The sequence below is a fragment of the Sturnira hondurensis genome, unplaced genomic scaffold (assembly GCF_014824575.4).
Source record: "Sturnira hondurensis isolate 20B ecotype Veracruz unplaced genomic scaffold, ASM1482457v3 Scaffold0000880, whole genome shotgun sequence".
Lineage (NCBI taxonomy): Eukaryota > Metazoa > Chordata > Mammalia > Chiroptera > Phyllostomidae > Sturnira > Sturnira hondurensis.
The window spans coordinates 2,825,376-2,843,435 of NW_028073511.1; the positions used below are offsets into that span (position 1 = coordinate 2,825,376).

At 59.2% G+C, this 18,060-nt stretch overlaps 1 protein-coding gene across 3 annotated transcripts; it reads left to right on the forward strand.

Annotated features, from left to right (window-relative positions):
- The first annotated feature begins 472 nt into the window (after positions 1-472).
- On the forward strand, positions 473-15,878 carry MDFI (MyoD family inhibitor). 3 transcript variants are annotated; one of them, XM_037052468.1, is made up of 5 exons: positions 473-734; positions 2,255-2,353; positions 9,216-9,398; positions 12,361-12,585; positions 15,004-15,878. In XM_037052468.1, exons 2-5 carry the CDS (start codon positions 2,266-2,268, stop codon positions 15,258-15,260), a joined length of 753 nt encoding a protein of 250 aa, XP_036908363.1. In that variant the 5' UTR covers positions 473-734; positions 2,255-2,265; the 3' UTR covers positions 15,261-15,878. The 3 variants fall into 3 exon arrangements, with proteins under 3 accessions (XP_036908363.1, XP_036908384.1, XP_036908373.1); XM_037052489.1 differs by lacking the exon at positions 473-734 and adding an exon at positions 1,938-1,994; XM_037052478.1 differs by lacking the exon at positions 473-734 and adding an exon at positions 2,042-2,134.
- Positions 15,879-18,060: the final 2,182 nt, after the last annotated feature.

Consider the following 18,060-nt stretch of genomic DNA (forward strand, 5'->3'; position numbering starts at 1 on the left):
CTTTTATTCAAGTGTAATCTTCAAACCAAAAAAGCACATAGAACTTCAAGTTCAACTTGTTGAATTTTCACAAAGTGAGCACACTTGTATAACCAGCATGTGGGATTAAATTTAAAGCATATTTTACGTTTCCAACAAACCAGACATTTTAGTTAGTACTGGGCCAGACTCGCAGGGCTCTGAGCTCAAGCCAGCGACTCGGACAGTGAGACTGGGGAACTGCGCTGATCCAGAGTTTGCGGGCCCTGGATAGAGACTGAGAAGAGGGCGGGGTGTAGCGCGAGGGTCTGTGGTTGGGGAGGGGGCAGAGAGAGACGTGGGGGTCTGCCCAGGAGACAGTTTCCACCTCCTTACTCCTCACTCCACTCTTGCAGTCCGGTGAGGCCCAGCCCCCGGGCCCAGGTAAGCCGGTAAGAATGCCGCGGTCGCCAAGCCCTGGGCAGGCGTGTCCCAGTGACTCAGCCCCTGCCAGGAAGGGGGAGTCCGCCCCGAGCTCCCGAACTCCCAGACAGCAGCCTGATCGCGGCTGGCTCCCGGGATGCCAGGCTAGGCCCCCGCAGCAGGCAGCCGGCCCCGGGAGCGGGACCCCCTCCTCCCGGCCCGGGACCCCTATTCCGGCCGCGGCCACCTGGGCTCAACTCGGGGACCCGGGCCCGGGAGGCAAGAGCGAGGCGGGCGCCGTGGGGGCCACGGCGAGCCTGACAGAGACGGAGCCGCGAGGGCCTTCGAGCGCCGTGAGTAGGGACTGCGCGGGCGGGGGGAGCCCCTCACTCGGCCCCCTCGGCCTTCGGCGTCCGAGCCTCCCGCCCGCCCACCCCCACCTCCTGCTTCCCCCGGACTGGGAGAACTGGCCTGGCGCCGCCGCCTCCCTAATTGCTCACTGGCCCTGGTGGCGGAGAGCCCAGACGCGGCTCCGCGGCGGCCCGGTCAAGTGTGGCCGAGACGCTGTCATCCCAGCGGGCGGCCCCACCGGGGCATCATCCCACGAGCCGCCCAGCCCCATCCGGCCGGCCTTAGGGTCCTCGAACCCCCGCAGGCTGCCCCAGGGCGGCTTCCTTCCTTCCCGCACGGCCCGAAGGAAGGAGCGGCACGCAATTCCAGATGTGCCGCCCAGCTGTCCCCGCCTGGGAGGGCCCCTTCTCTCCCCTTTCCCCCGCGCACCCGCAACTTGGAAGGCCTCGGATTCCAGGCCGGAGCCAAAAGAGAGGCTGAACTCGGAGAAGTTCTTTTCACCTCCAAAGTTGGTCTTCTGACCCAAGTTCCCACGCACAGCTGGCGGGGGCCGAGGGGACTGGGGATGCCCAGGACCGCTGGCGGGCTCGGGAAGCTGCTCGTCACCAGCCCGGTTTCCCGGAGGGGCGACCTCTGGCCGGGTGGGCACGACGCCTGTGAGCCCCTGACCCCGGGCGTCCGGTTTGGGACGCGGAGCGAGGACGGAGTGGGTGGGCAAAGGGTGCCAGAGGCGCTTGATCCCTCCCATCTGTGGGACACGGAGATTTGAGGGCCCCAGTTATTCAGACGATTAGCCCGAGGTGGTTGTAGTCACAGTGCTTTCTCTCGCTTGTTCTGACTTTCCTCAAACTTGTGCAGCGTTTCGGACAGGCAAAGGAGAGCGCACAGCCCCCTCTGCAGCCCCTCGGGGCTCTGGGCCTGCGGGTGGAGATTTGGGGAGATCGGGGCCCAACTCTGCCAGCGCGGAGGAAACGCGCGGAGCCAGCTTCCTGTGGGGGCTCGGGCCGCGGCGCCCCGCGGACAGACGTGTCCGGCCCAGGCAGCGCCGAGCCCCGCGCGGGGGAAGGGAAGCCGCGGCCGGGGGTGGGGGGGGAGGGGAGGGGCGGGAATCGACGGGGATGACGAGGAGGGGACCGGGAGAGGGTGGGCCGGGGAGGAAGGGAGGCGAGAGGCGAGCAGGGGAGGAGCGTGGGGGCTGGAGAGAGAAGAGGAAGAAGGAAGGGGGCGCACGGCGCGAGCTGGCGCCGAAAAGAGAGAGCGGAGTGAGTGAGAGGGGAGGGGGCGCGGGGCGGGCACCAGGGAGCTGCGTGGCCCCTCGGCGGGGGCGCCCTGGGCAGGCGCGCATGGCAGGCCCTGCGGCGTGATCCTAGAGGGTCGAAAGAGGAGCACGCAGCTTGCACGAGTAAGTTAGTCGGTGGCCGGACTGGAACAGGGGGAGGCGCGCGCCTGGGTCTGGATCACCCCTTTCCCCCGCACACAGAAGGGTAGGTCGGCCCGGCCCGCTGAGCTCTCTTTTTCGCAGATCCCGGGCCGATGTCCCAGGTGAGTGGCCAGTACCCCCCTCATTGCGACGCGCCTCATGAAGCCCCGAGCGAAGCCCCGAGCGAAGCCCCGGACCCAGGTACGAGAGGTGGTGGAGAGGAAGCCTGGACGGGTAGCGGCTCCGGGGTGGGTTAATGTCCCCGCTTCTCGCTGAGACTCGAGGAGCCGGTTTCGGGGAGCTGGGTGGAAATGGGGCAAGGGGTATGGCTGTCGGGAACGGGGTCCAAAGAGAATGGAGCGCTGGGTGATGGGGGCAGGGCCCGAACGCAGGCTGTGGCTGCGCCAAGTTGGCTCTAACACCCCCCACTCCCAACACCAGACACACACACACCGCAGTGTCTGTCCGACTGGGATTTGTGTCCCAGCGGTTTCTGCCCAGTGTGTAAATATTTATGGGGGCCTCAGGCGAGGGTGGGGGTGTCTGAATCTTAACTTCCCTTCCCCAACCCAGCCAGAACCCAGCGCTTCCCGAAAACTTTTGTCCTAAAGAGACCACAGGACGCCCCCCCCCCTTGCCTCCCCTCCTTGCCATCTGTCTCCCTCGCCTTCCTCCCCACCGGGGCCTGGCCAGTTCCTGCTGCCCCTCCCCTGCTTACACACGCCCCTTCTCCTAACTCACAGGGCCTGCAACCCCCCCACCCCAGGATGCCTTCAGGAGACTCCCTAGCGGGGAGGATTTGTGGCTCCCTGAGGTGGGGACGCTGCGGGCTGGGCTCTCAGCCCTCCTCACTGTGCAGACAGGAGCTGACGCTCCCAACGAAACACAGGGTTGGGGAGAAGTCGGAACTTCTGGGATTTGTGCAGGGCACAGGGCTGGGGTGCAAGAACTCTGCCCAGATTTCATGACTTTAACCCTAGCTCCAGGTCCGTCTAATTTTCCTGCCTTCCCCTCACCCACCCCCAGTCTCCCTTTCCCCTCCCACCCTCTGATTCTCTGAGTAAGGACAGTCTGGTCCTAGACCTCTGACACAAATTCCCTGCATGGCCTTGGACAAGTTCCTTCCCCTCTCTTGCCTCAGTGTCCACGTCTGCCCGCAGGGGCTTGTCTGTCTGCCTGGAGAGGCCTGACTCAGCTCCCCAGGTCCACCTGTGAGAAAGATGGCACTGTGGGCCCCCCCCTGGGGCTATGGAGGGAGGGGTCTCCCAGAGGGGAGTGAGGACAGGAGTGACAATAATGTGTCTGCTGCCCGACCCCACTAACCCTCAGAGTCTCTCCTCTCTGTGGGCCTTAGAGCAGGGTCTTCTGGGGCATAACCCCCTTAAGGACTGGGCTTCTTCCACCTGGAGAGAGCTACAGGCCCGGGGTGGGGTGGGGGGGCTGGGAAGGCTTTCTCTGTGTCTGGGGACTTCTCTCTCCTCCTCAGCCTCTCTCGCCCCTCCTCTCTTTCTCTGCCTCCAGTTTCTCTCCTAACCTCCCACTTCCCTGCTTTCTTCCTCTGCTTATCTGTTCTCTCTGCCCCCTCCCTCACCACCTCTTTCCAAGATCCTCTCCCTGTGCTACCCATTCTCAGCCCCAAAGGGAGAGGAGGGGCTAAAACGTGCTGGGGCAGGGGACCAGGGCCTGATGGGCCGCTGGGAGGGTTAAGCCCTGGGCTGTAACTTGAGGCCCCCAGTGCTCCTGTGAGCCCCCTCCCCAGGCGGGGCCGGGCCAGACAATGTGGCTTTCATAACACGAGGAGGAGGCCTGGCTCTGCCTTCTTGGGAGAATGAGCCGCTGCCCAGGAAGCCCAAACCGCAGGAGACCCAGCCAAAACCCCACAAACGCCTGAATCCAGGACCAGAGTCCCCCTCTCCCTGCTGGGCCCTGACAGCACAGCAAGGCCACGGTGCTGCCCCTGGGGGCCCTGCTGGCAGAACAGCCAGGGAGCAAGCCAGCCCCTCCCTCAGCCTAGTGAGATGAAAATGGGGTGAAGGGGACTCAGGGCAGCTCTGGTTGGGGCAGGTGGCCAAGCCCCCACTCCCTTGGCTCCCCCAGGGGCCTCTCCCCAGAGCCTGGCTCCCTAAACTACCGCAGATTTCTGCCCCAGCACTGGGGCGTCACATTCTTGCTCTTGGTTCTAAATTGAATTTCCTGGGGAATTGGAGCCTTCAGACCTAAAATAAAACCAACCCAGCCCAGCCTAGCTGGCCAGCTCGGGCCCTCTCTCCCCAGTCCTCAGCCTGGTGGCCTGGGACTGTGACCAGTGTGTCACAGCCAAGTATCAAGAGAGTCCACATTCTCACCTTCTTGGGGCTCAGCGCCAGGGGCCACCCCCAGTCCTCACCATCACACCCTCTCTCCTCTGATCTGGGCCGTCCAGAACTCAGTCCTCACTAGCAAACGTTTGCTGAGGACCTGCCCTGGTACAGAGATGAGTGCAGACACCACCCCAAGTGAGCGAGCGAGGGAGGCTGCGGTCTGTGGAGCCAGGACATCACTACCAAGTTGTAACTGACAACAGGGGGTGCTTGGGCTAAGTTCTCAGTAAGCGGGCCACTCAGAGGAGGGACACTCGGCGCGGGGGTCCAGGAAGGTCCTACCTCTCTGGAGGAAGAGGTTAAGTTTGACGTGGATTATGAAGGATGGGTTGGATTTGGGGAGTGGAAGAAGGGAGTGGTAGGACCTTCTGGTCAAAAGAAACAATCTAAGCATGGGAGGGTTGGCCAGAAAGCCTGGGGCCATGACATGTCTGTCTGCCTGAAACGTGGGATCCTCGTCCGCTGACCGGGTTGGAGATCTAGACTGAGGCCTTTAATATCAGGCTGATATCAGTCACCACTCTCCGTGCAGATGGGATCCTCGCCCTCTCTCTCCGGAGATGGTCAGAGCTCCAAGGGAGAAGCCCAGATCCGCTGCCCACAGAGTCAGTGGGAAAGTCTGGGTGTGCCTGGGTGTGCCAGGCACTGGGGCTTCAGAACAGGCCCCGCAGGCACTTCCCAGACTGGGAGTGAACCCCTCCCACTTGGAAGAGGCTCCCCCACTTCTTCTCCATCCAGGAGTACCCCTGGACTTGGTGGACAGCAGGCAGAGGGAGTCCACAAGGTTCCTACTGAGACTGTGGGTCTCTCACCCTTCGGTGAATTTAAACATGATTTTTCCAGTCTCTTCTGGGGCGTTGACCAGCACCTTATCCTGTCGTAAGAATGAACTCGATGGAGACAAAGGGGCTGGTGCCTTTCTGTATGTCCCACTTGGAGATGGGGACCCTTGGGAGAGGTGCAAGGCAGGGGAGTTTCTCAGACATGCCACCAGCATGGGTGGCCCTCTGTGCACGTTAGGAAAAGGTGGCCCTGAGGTACCAGCAGGTGTGCAGCTGGCTGGGCCCATGGCAGCTCCGGGAGGTCGGGCCACCACGAGGGTCTCCAGGCTCACCCCTGTCCCTTTAGCAGGCGACTTTATGCAGAACGGGAATTGTGCGTCCACACGGCAGCCCTCGGCCTTCGCTAGGCACCCTTCTCCCAGGCCCACTCCACATTTCTACCCTCTTGGACATCCCTCTGGGGGTTTTCCTCAGAGATGTTCTCCCTTCGGCGTTGGACAGCAGGGTCTCATGGTCACAAGAAGGAAAACTGAGCTCTTTCTGTCTCTTGTCGGTTGAGCATTTGGGTTCCCCCTCTTGTCTGGCTCTTTTGCTCCACGTGCCCTGGTGAGCGCTGCCTCTTGGTCCAGCATCTTGGCACCGGGCCCCTCTGGGCAGCATCTCATTCACAGATCAGCCCTTCCTGCCACTTCTGTACCTCCTCACTCTGTTTGCGGGTCTCTGGGCGCTCAGCAGTTTCTTTGCCTGCCCTCAGCGTGGCTCCCCCAGGCAGCTTCTGGGTCTCCTCTGCTGCCCCTCCTAACCCCAGGAGGACTGTCCCTTTGTGTTTCCAGGTCAAGATGCCTGAACTGGGTTCTCTTTCCTGGTTTCTTTTCAAGAGGTCTGATGCTCACCCTAGAATGACCGGTCATGGTCTGTGCTCTCTATAATCTCCTGCTCCCTCCAGACTCGAGGTCGCCAGCCCTCTCCGTGACTACTAGAAAAGACTGCCCGGAGAGTGGTGATGCTGAGAGGAGGGCAGAGATGGGGGCCACCCCCCCAGCCCCTCTTTTCCGCCTTCCTCCCTCTCCAGCCCTGGCAGCCCAGAGAGCTGCAGCCTGGCCCCTTCTACTGCAGGACTGACAGGGTCACCCAGTGCAGCCTGTGACCTCAGGGGAAGGCCTGGGAGTGACCACCTGGGCCCACCAGGCCCCAGCTATCGTTCTAGGTGTACCGGCCTCCACAGCACCACGCACGGTCATTTCCCTCGTTCATGCTGCAGCTTCTCACCCCGCAGTCTTGGTTGCTGCAGCTCCTCTTGAAAAGGTCTTTTCTGCTTCTTTGCTGACTTACTATCCGAGCTCCAACATGGGCATTGCCTTCTCCGGCAAGTGTCCTGGTTCGCACACGCACACACCCCTGGAATAAATGCCCATTTTCTGTGCTCCCCCAGTTCTTAGAGATCTCCCTGCTGTCATTCTTGCCCCATGGTGTGTGTGGCTGCCCTGCACCTAACCCTCAAGGAGAACTCCTGAGGCAGCAACCTGTGTTACCTGGTCTACCAGTGCTTGACATTATAGATGTATTGTAGCTGCTTAATAAATGTTCAACCTACCATCACAGGAAAGGAGGAGAAAGGGAGGGCAGGTTGGCGGGTAGGTAAATGGGAAGGGTTCCCGAATGGCCCCTGCAGGCCGGGACACTGCTGAGCATGTCATTCCTCTCCGAGACGTGAGTATTAGGGAGCCCCCTCCTCACACGGGGTAACCCAGGTCTCGGTAACTTGCCCACACTGGTAACTGGTGAAACCCCGGGCTTGCATCTTACAGCTTCTCCCTCAGGCCTTTTCATCTCATCCCACGGGAGGGTCAGCCCTCCCAGTTCAGGCTGGAGCTGGGCAGGCCCACTTCTTTCCGGGGAGTTAGGACCCAAGCCCTCAGCCTCCTTCCTCCCTCACGTGCAACCCTAGGTCTTAGCCCTGAAACTCTTGTGCAATCTGCTGCAGACCAGCTTGGGCTAGGAGAGCACCATCTGGCATCACTCCTCCCCGGGTGTCATCTCCACTTGCCTGGCCCCCACCCCCCTTCCCAGCTTTGTGATCTTTTCCAAAAGCCATTGACTTCTTTCTCCTTAACCCAGGTGGGGACCCGGTTCTCCACAGGCACAAAGCACGGCAGGGCTGGAGGGAACCCATCCCTGTTTCCATGGAGCCTCAGTGGGCACCATGAGAGGTTCTCAACACCTAACTCCGGTGTCCTCCAGAAGTCGCAGGAGCCCCGGCCCCTTTCGCCTCCCAGCCTGGCTCCTGCCTCCAGGAAGAGCTATGGCTTCTTTGGGTGGGCGTGAGCGTTTCTGCTCAGCCTGCTGCTCTGTGTGCTACTCACCTGGGGCCTCTGGGGTCCCTGTCCTCCTGGTCTTTGGAACAAAGTGCACAGGCGTCTCTGAGGGTCAGAAGCCGCAGAGGGATGCTCGGGGCTCCGGGAAGCAGCTGAGCCCATGATCGTCCCCTCCTTCAGGACGCCCCATCCCCTAGACCTGTGTGCCCTACCTTAAGGATCTCCCCCGCCTCTTGTCCCCCCCCCACCATTGGGAGACAGCTTAGAGAAGGACCCTGTATGCAAGCTCCTCTGTCTTTCATCGTTGACTCGTTTCAATTTCCAACTGTAGTCTGCCTCTCTCTGTCCCTCCGCGTGCATCTCTCTCAGTCTCTGGTAAGTGTGTGCGGCTGTGGATGTTTCACCGTGTGGGTTTCACCGTCCTTTCTGTCTCCCTGAGTCTCTCTCCTCTCCCTGTGCCCTTAGGTCTCTGGGTCCCTCTGAGTGTCTTGTTTCTGTGTCTCTCCCAATATGGCGTGTGGGGGCACCCGGTTGAAGCCCCTGTCACCCCGACTGCACACCTGAGGTCTGATGGAGAGGCTGGGGCTGCACCCCACACCCTCTAATTGCCCGACCTCGCCCTTGGCCCTGTGACCCCTGCTTTCACCCTCCTGCTCCCTGTCCCACCCCTGCCTTCCCATACCCAGTGACTGAGGGTGTGGGAGCTGGGGCCACTTTCTGCCTCCCTCCTCCACCACCCACCCCCCTAACTTTTCCCCTGGGCCCAGGGGGCCCAAATCCTAGTCCTGCCACCTTGGGAGCTGTGGGTTTGAAGGTGGCTCCATTCCTTCCTTCCGCCCACCATGCAGAGAGGGCCGAGTTGGTCACTGTAATTACATGTGGCTGCGGTCTGCCTCTCCCCAGCCTCTGTCCTCTCCCTGTGTCTCCTCCAGCCCATAGCCCCTCCGCCCCAGGCCTCAGCCTTCACCTCACCGCGGGCTTCCTCTGACTCTTTTTCTTGCTATCGTCCTCTCTCCCCAACCCAATTTCTCACTGTCTGTCTCCCTCTCGCTCTGTCTATATCACGTTCGCTTCTCCTTCGCCTCTGCCTCTGACCCTGTCTTTATCTTTCTCCCCATCGCTGCCTCTCACTCTACTGCCGAGTCTCTCCTGTCCCGGGCTGTCTGTCACTGGCTTTCTGGGACTGTCCCCTTCCATGCCCAGTCCCCCGCCTTCTCATGCTCTATCTCTCTTTGCTTCTACTTTCCAGTGTCCCTTTGATTCTTTCTCCCCGCTGTCACTCTTGGCACCTGTCCCTATCACTGCCTCAATGACCACCTGTCTGTTCTTTCCTGCACCGTGTTTCTCCTTTTCCTCCTGACACCACACGCGTGCACAGGCACACGCGTGCACAGGCACACACACACACCCTTGCTCACTCACACACTGTGGTTTGCAAGTCTGTTTTGGAGTCTGGCACTCTCGCCAGATAAGGTAAGGTCTGGGTAACTGTACAAAGAGACCAAGAATGAGGGCTCGAGGCATTCTGGGCTGCAGCAAGGGGGCCAGGGCAAGGCAAGCAAGAGGGTGCCAGGAAACTACCGCAGCCGTCTGCTTTTTCCTCTAGCCCAGACCCCACCCCTCCTGCCTGGGCTGGAGGTAGGAACAGGACCCACTCACCCCGTGGAGGTAGTGCTGGAAGAGGGCTTCCTGGAGGAGGCAGCACCCTCCATGCCCCAAGGCAATGACCCTGGGGCCTCCCAGGTCCTGGACAGCACTGACCTCGATGTCCCCACAGAAGCTGTGACACGTGAGTCCTAGGGGCCCAGGGGGTTGGGGTGGTAACAAGTAGGGGTTGCACTGGGGGATCCAATCCAGAGGGGCTTGCAAAACTGCAGTGGGTGCCCTTGAGGACCTAGCACAGGGCCAGGACCTGGAGGTGTGGGCAGTGGAGAGGCATACGACATTGTCACTGTCCTTTCCGTCTGGGAAGAAGGTCTCCATGTGCAAAATGATTAGTATAGAATTAGTTCAAAATGAGTGTGCACGGGCTCCAGGCAACATGGCTCAGGACAAGGAAGTGAGAGGCTGTATGGGAAGAGGCACCCTCCCCTCAGGAAGAGATCGGGGGACTGGACGGGCAGGCACAGCGCCACCCTTCAGGGTGTCCAGGGCAGAAGAAAGGAGACACTCAATCCCCAGAGGCAGAGAGAGCAGAATTCAGCTCCATTCCTAAGCTTGGCTCCAGGTCTCCAAGGAGGTCCTGGGAGGGAGAGAATTCTCCGCCTTCACCCTCAGAAGCACAGAAGAGGCCTTTGGAATTGTTTTGTAATTACTACTAAGACACCTCAAATCTGTAGACACAGTTGGACTTTACACCTTTCCTTCCCCGAATGATCCCACGTGCTCTATAAAGCAGCCTGCAGTGAGGCAGCTTAGCTACCACGAAACCCATTTTACAGATGAGGAAACTGAGACACAGAGACCTACTCACCCTGGACTTGAGCTGGGGGACTACGGTCTCCTGACCCAGGGCTCTTTCCTGTGCCTTTCTGCCTGGCTGGCACGCTGAGCAGGGAGCCGCCCTCAAGCAGGGCATCTGGGGCGAAGTTGGACTCCCTGGAAGTCAGGGTTACTAAACCCTGGTAGCGCACTGCCCTCAGCCTCCTCCAGACACGCCCACGGGCAGAATTGAGAGAAAGAGGTCAGCACAGTGGCCACAGCAGAGGGGCCTGGGTGGGAGTTGGACAGTCACTCCTGTGTCTGTGGGCCCTAAGTGTTTGCTCTGTGACTCAGTCCCCATGGTCACTTCTCAGCTATGGCCACAGGCAAGCTTTGTGTCTGCCCACACCCCCAGGCCTTCAGCTCACCACACAAGCCCGCCCTCTGGTCTCTGTGCCATGTTTAGGCAGCAGGGCAGGAGGCACTGAAGTTGGCCAGGGACTCAGCTCAGTCACCCTCATGGGGCCAAGAGGTGGGTCGTGATGATTCAGGCCTGGCCGCTTCCTATGGCCTTACCCCTGTTTACCCAGATGCAGGCACCAGCCACACCTCAGGGAAGAAGGCTTCAGGATGGAGCCTCTCCTGAGGCCTGCCTCCCATCGTCCCCCTGACTCCCCACCCGTCCTCTCCTCCTTATCCCAATCTCCACCCCTCCCCCTGCCTTTTTTAGCTGTGGAAACTTGGCAAGTTGTAGCCTTCTCGGGCCTCAGTCTTGTCATCTGGGAAATGGGCCTAATAATAGATCTATCGTGATGCTTGAAGACATTACTACACACGAAGCTCTCCGCACTGTGTCTGGCACCAGTAACAGGTCAAAACATGTAAACTACTCGTTGTAAGTGTAATGATTGTTGCCATAGTAGCAGCTTATTCCCCAGTCCCTTGTCTCCCAACCTCGGCCCATTCCTTGCCTCTCTGGCCTGTGGTCTCAGCTCTTAGCCTCTAGGCTGGTCCACCTCTGACACCAGCTTTGGACCTTGGACAAGTCACTGTACCTCTCTGGGATGCAGTTTCCTCATCTGTGAGGGAGGAATCATCCCCCTAGAGATACTGAGAGGAGCCGGTGAGAGAATAATTAGCAGGTCAAAGGCTTAGCAGAGCGGCTGGCATGCAGTTAGTGCCCAGGGGTGTGACTACTACCATTAGCAGTGGCCCAGCCCCTCGGGCCTGGCACTGAGGCTGCCCCCCACCTCTCTCCAGGTGCCCCTCCCCCACCTCCTGCTACCACAGTTCAAACAGAGGCCAGGCTTGGAAGGAGCTGGGGGTCCAGACCCAAGAGACAGAAGCGCCCCCTATTTACAGAGGTCCTCAGGGTCCCAGGCTCCTGCCCCAGTCCTACCCTGAGCAGCGGCGGCGGGGCCCCAGGCTCCCCAGGCCCCCTTCTCAGTCTCCTCACCCAACTCACACACACCTGCCCCATGTCTCCTGAATAGAACTGTGCCTTTCACACGAGCAAAGCTGAGTGAGGTGAAGGAAAGTAGTGGGTGTTTGGGGAGATCTCCGGGGCCAGCTTCCCTGCACCTCACTGACAAAACTGAAGTCTGGCTCCTCAGTCTGGGATGGGGACTCAGAGGTTGCGGGGGTTTCTAGCCTCAGGGCTCTCTCTCTCTTGCCTGCCTTCTTCTCTCCCTCTTCACCCAGACCCCAGGGGCCCCTCGGCAAACTCCTTCTGCCAGCCACCCCACAGAGCTGCCAGGGCAGGGGCGTGGAGGAGCAAGAGATAGAGGGGCCGCTGCACGGAGCCCCTGGATTCCAGAGCCAGGCGTTCATCTCCAAACAGATGTTTCTAATAACTCACCAGCACACGAAGGGCAAAAGCAGCTGGGGGCTTGGCAGAGGCTGAGGTGAAGTTTAACCGCTTCACTGCCATCCTCCCCGCCCCAGCTGAACGACCCCTGCCCCTCCCCCCAACTGTCACTGCTCTTGCCAAAACCCCAGGACCCGGAGAGAGCAGGATTTCCTGTAGGGTAAGAAGGTGGGTCCGAGGCTCTGAGCCCCTCCTGCACCTCTGTTTGTCCTTGAATGAGCATTGGCTCGGCCAGACAGGGGTGGGGTGGGGGGGGGTGGGGGGCAGGCTCAACTCTGCCAATATTTCCTGGTCTGCCTCTGGGCAAGTCCGCTCTGCTCTCTGGGCCTCAGTTTCCTCATCTGCAGAATACAAATCCAGATAGGTGAACTGTGGTGTGTGTAAGAACAAAGCAGGCAGGAGTAGAGCACAGCGAGGCAGCCCTCCACCTTGCCCCCATCACCCTTTCTGGTCACCTCTCCAGGCCAGCCTCAGGGGAACACCTTGGGCTGCACCCCACTACTGGCAAATGGCTCTGGCCACCCCTCGGAGCCAGGCGGCGCCAGGCGAGCGGGGAACGGTGCCCTGGGTGGCCCCAAGGCCCACCGGAAGTTGCAGGCTCACCCGTCTCTCGCCAGCCAGGGCAGTAAGAAGAGCAAGGGCAGCACCAAGTCTGCTGCCTCCCAGATCCCTCTCCAGGCACAGGAAGGTAAGTGCCCTGCTTCTCCCTCTGAGGGGCCTCCAGGGCCAGCTTCCTCAAGGCATGACCCAGTAGCAACATCTTCCCTGGGCTTCTGGTCACAAGTGCAGCCTCTGCCCCACCAGACCTGAGCCTCTGGGTAAGGTAGGAGCCTAGATTTAACAAGACTCCCAGGGTGTCTGATGCAAGACTCAAACCTGAGAACTTTGCAAAGGTTACTGGATAAACTGAGGCATATCTGCCTTCTCAAGGCCAACCCCTTTCCACCCCTGCTCTCCCAGAGTTTCTGTAACAAGGAACAGAGCCATCTGGGCTGATCCAGCTTAAGCCACCCTATTTTTGGAAATTTTCCTCAACGAGTGAACCATCCATTTAGTGAGAGCAGAACACCCTGCAGAATAAAACAATGCACCATCACATGCTTAACTGGGGGTGGGGCAGGGGCTGCAAGGTGCAGTGGGAGGTCAGCAGACCCAGACACACCAGATGCTGTTCCTGCAACACAGATCTTCTGCGGGGCCATGCTGGGCAACCCGCTGCCCCGCCCCACCAGGCATCCGTTCAGCATGGATCTCATCTGCCTGTGGCTCAGTGGTGCTTGATCTTTACCCCAGAATTTTTAAGTGATTCCTGTCCACATTAGGGGACTCTGGCCTGGTCCTCTGCAAACAGGATTTGGTGCACACATTTGCACATAATGTATTCATAAACTTTCCCACCCTGAAGAGCAGATTCTGCCCAGTTAATTTATGAAAGAGGTATTCATTCACTTGAAGCATAGTGAGTACTGTGCTGTGTGCTGAGTACCCAGTCCATGGCCTCCTGAAACTCTCATGAGAGAGACACAGCAGGTAATCACCATATGTTATAATAAACATAGTGATGAAGCCACACACAGGGTATTATGAGAACACAGGGGACACCCACTCTAGCCCAGAAAGCTGAGGAGGCAAGTCTGGGAAGGCTCTGGAGGAATCTGAGCAAGGCTTAAAGGTTGAGTAGGAGGATCTAGCCAGGAGGGCATTAGCATAGAGGTGAGAAATGGCTAGTGTGTCCAGATTATAAAGTTCAAGGTAAGAAGTGGTGGGAGGTGAGACAGGAGCTCAGGGGCCAATAAGGAGCCATTGAGGGTTTTAAACAAGGTAGTGCCCTCATCAGATTTGCATTGGAAGGGAACTCCCTGATCCAGTTTGCAGATTGCAGAGGTCCCAGCTGTAGAGCCCCACTCCGGAAAGGGTTGGGGAGTCACCCTCCAGCACAAGGTGAGGCTCCCACAGGACCAGCAGCCTGTGCCTAAGCCTCACCTACGGGGGCACTGGACACTCTGCTCTTTGCCTGGCCCCTGGCAGGGATGCCAGCTCAGCATCCTGGCAGCACATCGAGTGTTTCCAGGTGTGAACCCCAGAGCCGGCCTGCCTGGGTTTGGATCCCCCTCCATGACTTACCAGTTGGGTGCCCAGAGGCGAGTTTATGTATTAAACCACTTACCATTTATTTACCCAGCACCTAGAATGTGTCGGCCACTGTTCTAGGGACAATATATCAGTGGCCCAAGCAGACAAGACACCTGTCCTTGTGAAGCTTACATTTTAGTGGGAGGAGAAAGCTGTGTGGTGCCATGGAAGGTGGTTAAGTCCTAGTGTGAAGAGGCAAAGGAGGCCAGGGCAAGGGGGCAGGGGTGCTGTGCTGGGGCAGGCAGGTTATGCTACTCATGAGTGTGGCATCTGGGTAATGAAGGAGGTGGGGAGGGGGCAGAGAGTTTGCCTGGAGCAAGAGCATTCCAGGCTGGGGGTGGGGTGGGGGAGTGGTTTTGAGACCAGGAGCCATAGCAGTGATGGGGGGAGGGGACCAGATCACAGAAGGCCATGGGGGCCACTTTGAGCTTTTTAGGTTTTACTCCCAGTGAGGCAGAAGCCACTGGAGGGAAACCCAGAGTCCCACCAAAGCTGTACAAGGGGCCCTGCTTTGTGGCGGGGTGGATGGCCGGAGGTCCAGGCTGGGGAATGGAGAGGAGGTGGGGAAGTGGTTGCCCTGGCAGGGATTAGCAGGTGGGAGGGTTCTGGTTACCTTTTGGAGTGACTTCTCTGCCTCAGTTTCTTGATCTGTAGAGGGAGGCTAATGTAGCCCCACCTCATGGAGTTGTTGCAAGTTTAAATGAGTTTAATTCATGCCCAGTACTTAAAATGACTAGGGAGGGCCAGGAGCAGGGGCTCAGGGTCCAGATTGCCGGCCGAACCCTCACTCTGCAAGTTACCACACAGGTGTGTGTGAGTCACTCGCGGGGCCCTAGTAGGGCTCCTCACAGTCCCCACTTCACGGAGCTACTGAGCTCGCTTGCTGCCAGCACTGAGCACTCAGTGAACTCGCTGTGGCCACGTCCCGTGCCCCAGGGCGTCTCACCCTGCTCCCTCTGCCCGCCCACCGCAGACTGCTGCGTCCACTGCATCCTGTCCTGCCTGTTCTGCGAGTTCCTGACGCTGTGCAACATCGTCCTGGACTGCGCCACGTGCGGCTCCTGCAGCTCCGAGGACTCGTGCCTCTGCTGCTGCTGCTGCGGCTCCGGCGAGTGCGCCGACTGCGACCTGCCCTGCGACCTGGACTGCGGCATCCTGGACGCCTGCTGCGAGTCGGCCGACTGCCTGGAGATCTGCATGGAGTGCTGCGGGCTGTGCTTCTCCTCCTGACTCGTCGGTTTCCGCAGGGTCGTCCTAGGGGGGCCGGCCCCAGGGCTGCTACACAAAGCTTGATCAGCCCCCTCCCCTGGTCCTCCCTCCTCCACCCAGTGACCTCTCAGAACCCAGCCCAGTGTGAAGGGGGGCGCCCCGGGGCCACCTCAGTCACCGGAGCTGGGCCCACTGCAGAGAGCCCGTCCTCCTGCTGGTTACCGGGGACCTGGGAGGAGAGGGTGGTGTGGGAACCGCTCCTGGCCCAGCTGCCAGGGCCGCGGAACACTGTGAAAGCTGGGGGAGGGGCAGGAACGTGGGGAGGCGGAGCTGCGCGCTTCTCTACCTCTCTGCTCCCGGTGCTCGCCCCCCTGCTGCCGCCCCGGGCTTAGAGCACAGCAAAATGTGAAAAGAGACACCCCACCCTGCCCGCAGCCAAACCCCTCCCTGGTCTCCTTTCTTGGGCTTTTGGGGGTGGGGTGCTGACCCATATAGTGACCCCAGCGCAGAGCAGGGCTGGGCTTGGACTGGGACAGGGAGGGAGGGGGAACGGTATAGAAAAGACTGGAAGGGGAGAGGGAAGAAATGGAGAGGGCCTCTTCTATTTGTTGCTGTAAATAAAGGTATTTGTTCCTTTCAGATTTCCTCAGGACTCTCGAGTAACGTTCATGGACTGCGAATGTGAAAAGCAAAAGTCCCTACAAAGCGCCCAAGTGGATGAGGCTTCCCTGCCCTCTGGGGCCCCTTCCCTTTCCCCTCCCTCATCCCTGCTTCTCAGCGAGGGGAGGAAGGAAGAGGGGCATCGACTCCTCCCCATTATTTCCCTATTCTCGCCAAAGAGAAGGGAAGTCCAGAAAGAGAAGAGTTAACCCTTGGCATAGACTTAATTAACAACAGCTGTGTTCAGGTTTTGATTAATTAATCTCCTGCTGACTCCAGCTTCTTGAAGCCCTTCCCAGAGATGGCTCCACGTGCGGGGTGGCACCTATTTCAGTGGCAGAGCCGTGACTGGGGAGGGGCAACCCTGGCCCCTGCACAGCTTGGGCTTGCTCCTGGGAGTCAGGTACGGCCTGGGTGGGTCACATGGCCCAGTGCAGTGGTCCTCGGTATCCAGGGGGCTTGAGGAAGAAGAAACTGTCCAGAGTGGCAGGAGCCTCAGAGGCTGTGTGTCCACTGCCCTTGGTGTGCGGGCAGGGGCAGACCTGAGTGCTGCAGGGCTCTCCTGGGGATGGTGGACTCTGACGGTGGGAGGGTGGCTGGCTGGATGGAGCCTCCTCCCTGGTCCTCGACCTGGAGGAAGCTAGAGGGGCTCTGGGTGAATGAGTGAGAGGATGTCTCATGGCTGGACTCGGATTCCCTTGAAGAAAAGACATGGATGAAGAAGGCCTTTAAAGTGGAGACCTTATGGGAAATTGGTGGGCACTGCTTTTAGGAACGACATCTGCAGTGGTCTGGAGGGATTCTGGAAGGAAGGAGGGAGCTCAGGAAAAGGGCCAGTTGAAATCCTAACTCTCTTAAGGAATGTCGTAGGAGGAGTAGCTCATGGTCTTGGCAGTGGGCTGCAATTACAGCAGGGGGAGGTAACATGAGGCGCAGAGAGGGACTCCCGCACTGCCACGCCTCCCCTGCCTGCCCACCCCCACGCGCTGGAACACAGGCCTCACTCTGCCCACTGGCCCTCCAACCTCAGGGGCCACATAGGAAACTCGGGACCTGCTGAGAAAGGGACCTGCTCAGGGTCACATAGGAGCAAAACCAGGAGAGAAGCCCCATCTTCTCAGGCCCCCAATGTTTGTTTATTTGTTTATTGACCTCAATTATTTGCTTAGTTAATTGCATGACCAGAGTACAAGATTCAAGTCTAATCTGTGCATAGATGAACATTTGCAATTTTGTTTCTTCTTTCTTTCTTTTTTTTTTTTACAAAAATGTCAAAATCCTATACACATATTTGTATTCTGCCTTTATCACTTAACCATCAATCAGCCTTGGGGATCTCCCTTATCAGGGCTTTCACTGAGGAATGAGCTGCTATCCAGTTCCTGGCTCCCGCTTAGTCTCCCCCACTTACACCCCTGTTATAAACACCGTTTCAAACGTGTCCTTTGGCACGAGCGAGCTCTATTTAGAATGTTTCTGAAAGTGGGATTGCTGGGCCTCAGCGCCTGCGTTTGTGACCTGGACAGGCTGTCCAGTCGCCCTTGGTGAGGGTGTGCCAGTCTGTCGCCAGGGCCTCAGGCAGCAGCAGCTTCTGNCACATATTTGTGTTCTGCCTTTATCACTTAACCATCAATCAGCCTTGGGGATCTCCCTTATCAGGGCTTTCACTGAGGAATGAGCTGCGATCCAGTTCCTGGCTCCCGCTTAGTCTCCCCCACTTCCACCCCTGTTATAAACACCGTTTCAAACGTGTCCTTTGGCACGAGCGAGCTCTATTTAGAATGTTTCTGAAAGTGGGATTGCTGGGCCTCAGCGCCTGCGTTTGTGACCTGGACGGGCTGTCCAGTCGCCCTTGGTGAGGGTGTGCCAGTTTGTCGCCAGGGCCTCAGGCAGCAGCAGCTTCTGTGTCCTGAAGAGGACAGACAATGGTGGGGGGCTCCACCTCAGGTCTTCCTCCCCAAGCCTGGGCTCTGAGGGGCTTTGCCAGGCCAGACGACGAGGGATGTGAGGCAGGGGTGCTGCAGACCAACCAGAGGTCTGGTCCAGGTGGGCAGGAAGGCCCCCTCCCCGGCCCCCTGCCCTCCACAGGGACAGGAAGAGGCGCCTCTGCAATCCAAATAGCGGTTTCCTGTGGCAGGCTCCCGCCCGCCCGGCTGTTCTC

Bases quoted from the DNA above. Each gene is read 5' to 3' on its own strand.
- MDFI (XM_037052468.1), top strand. From the start codon at position 2,266: ATGTCCCAGGTGAGTGGCCAGTACCCCCCTCATTGCGACGCGCCTCAT. The intron at 2,354-9,215 runs GTACGAGAGGTG...TTTTTCCTCTAG, and splicing joins GAGCGAAGCCCCGGACCCAG to CCCAGACCCCACCCCTCCTG. The intron at 12,586-15,003 runs GTAAGTGCCCTG...CGCCCACCGCAG, and splicing joins CCCTCTCCAGGCACAGGAAG to ACTGCTGCGTCCACTGCATC.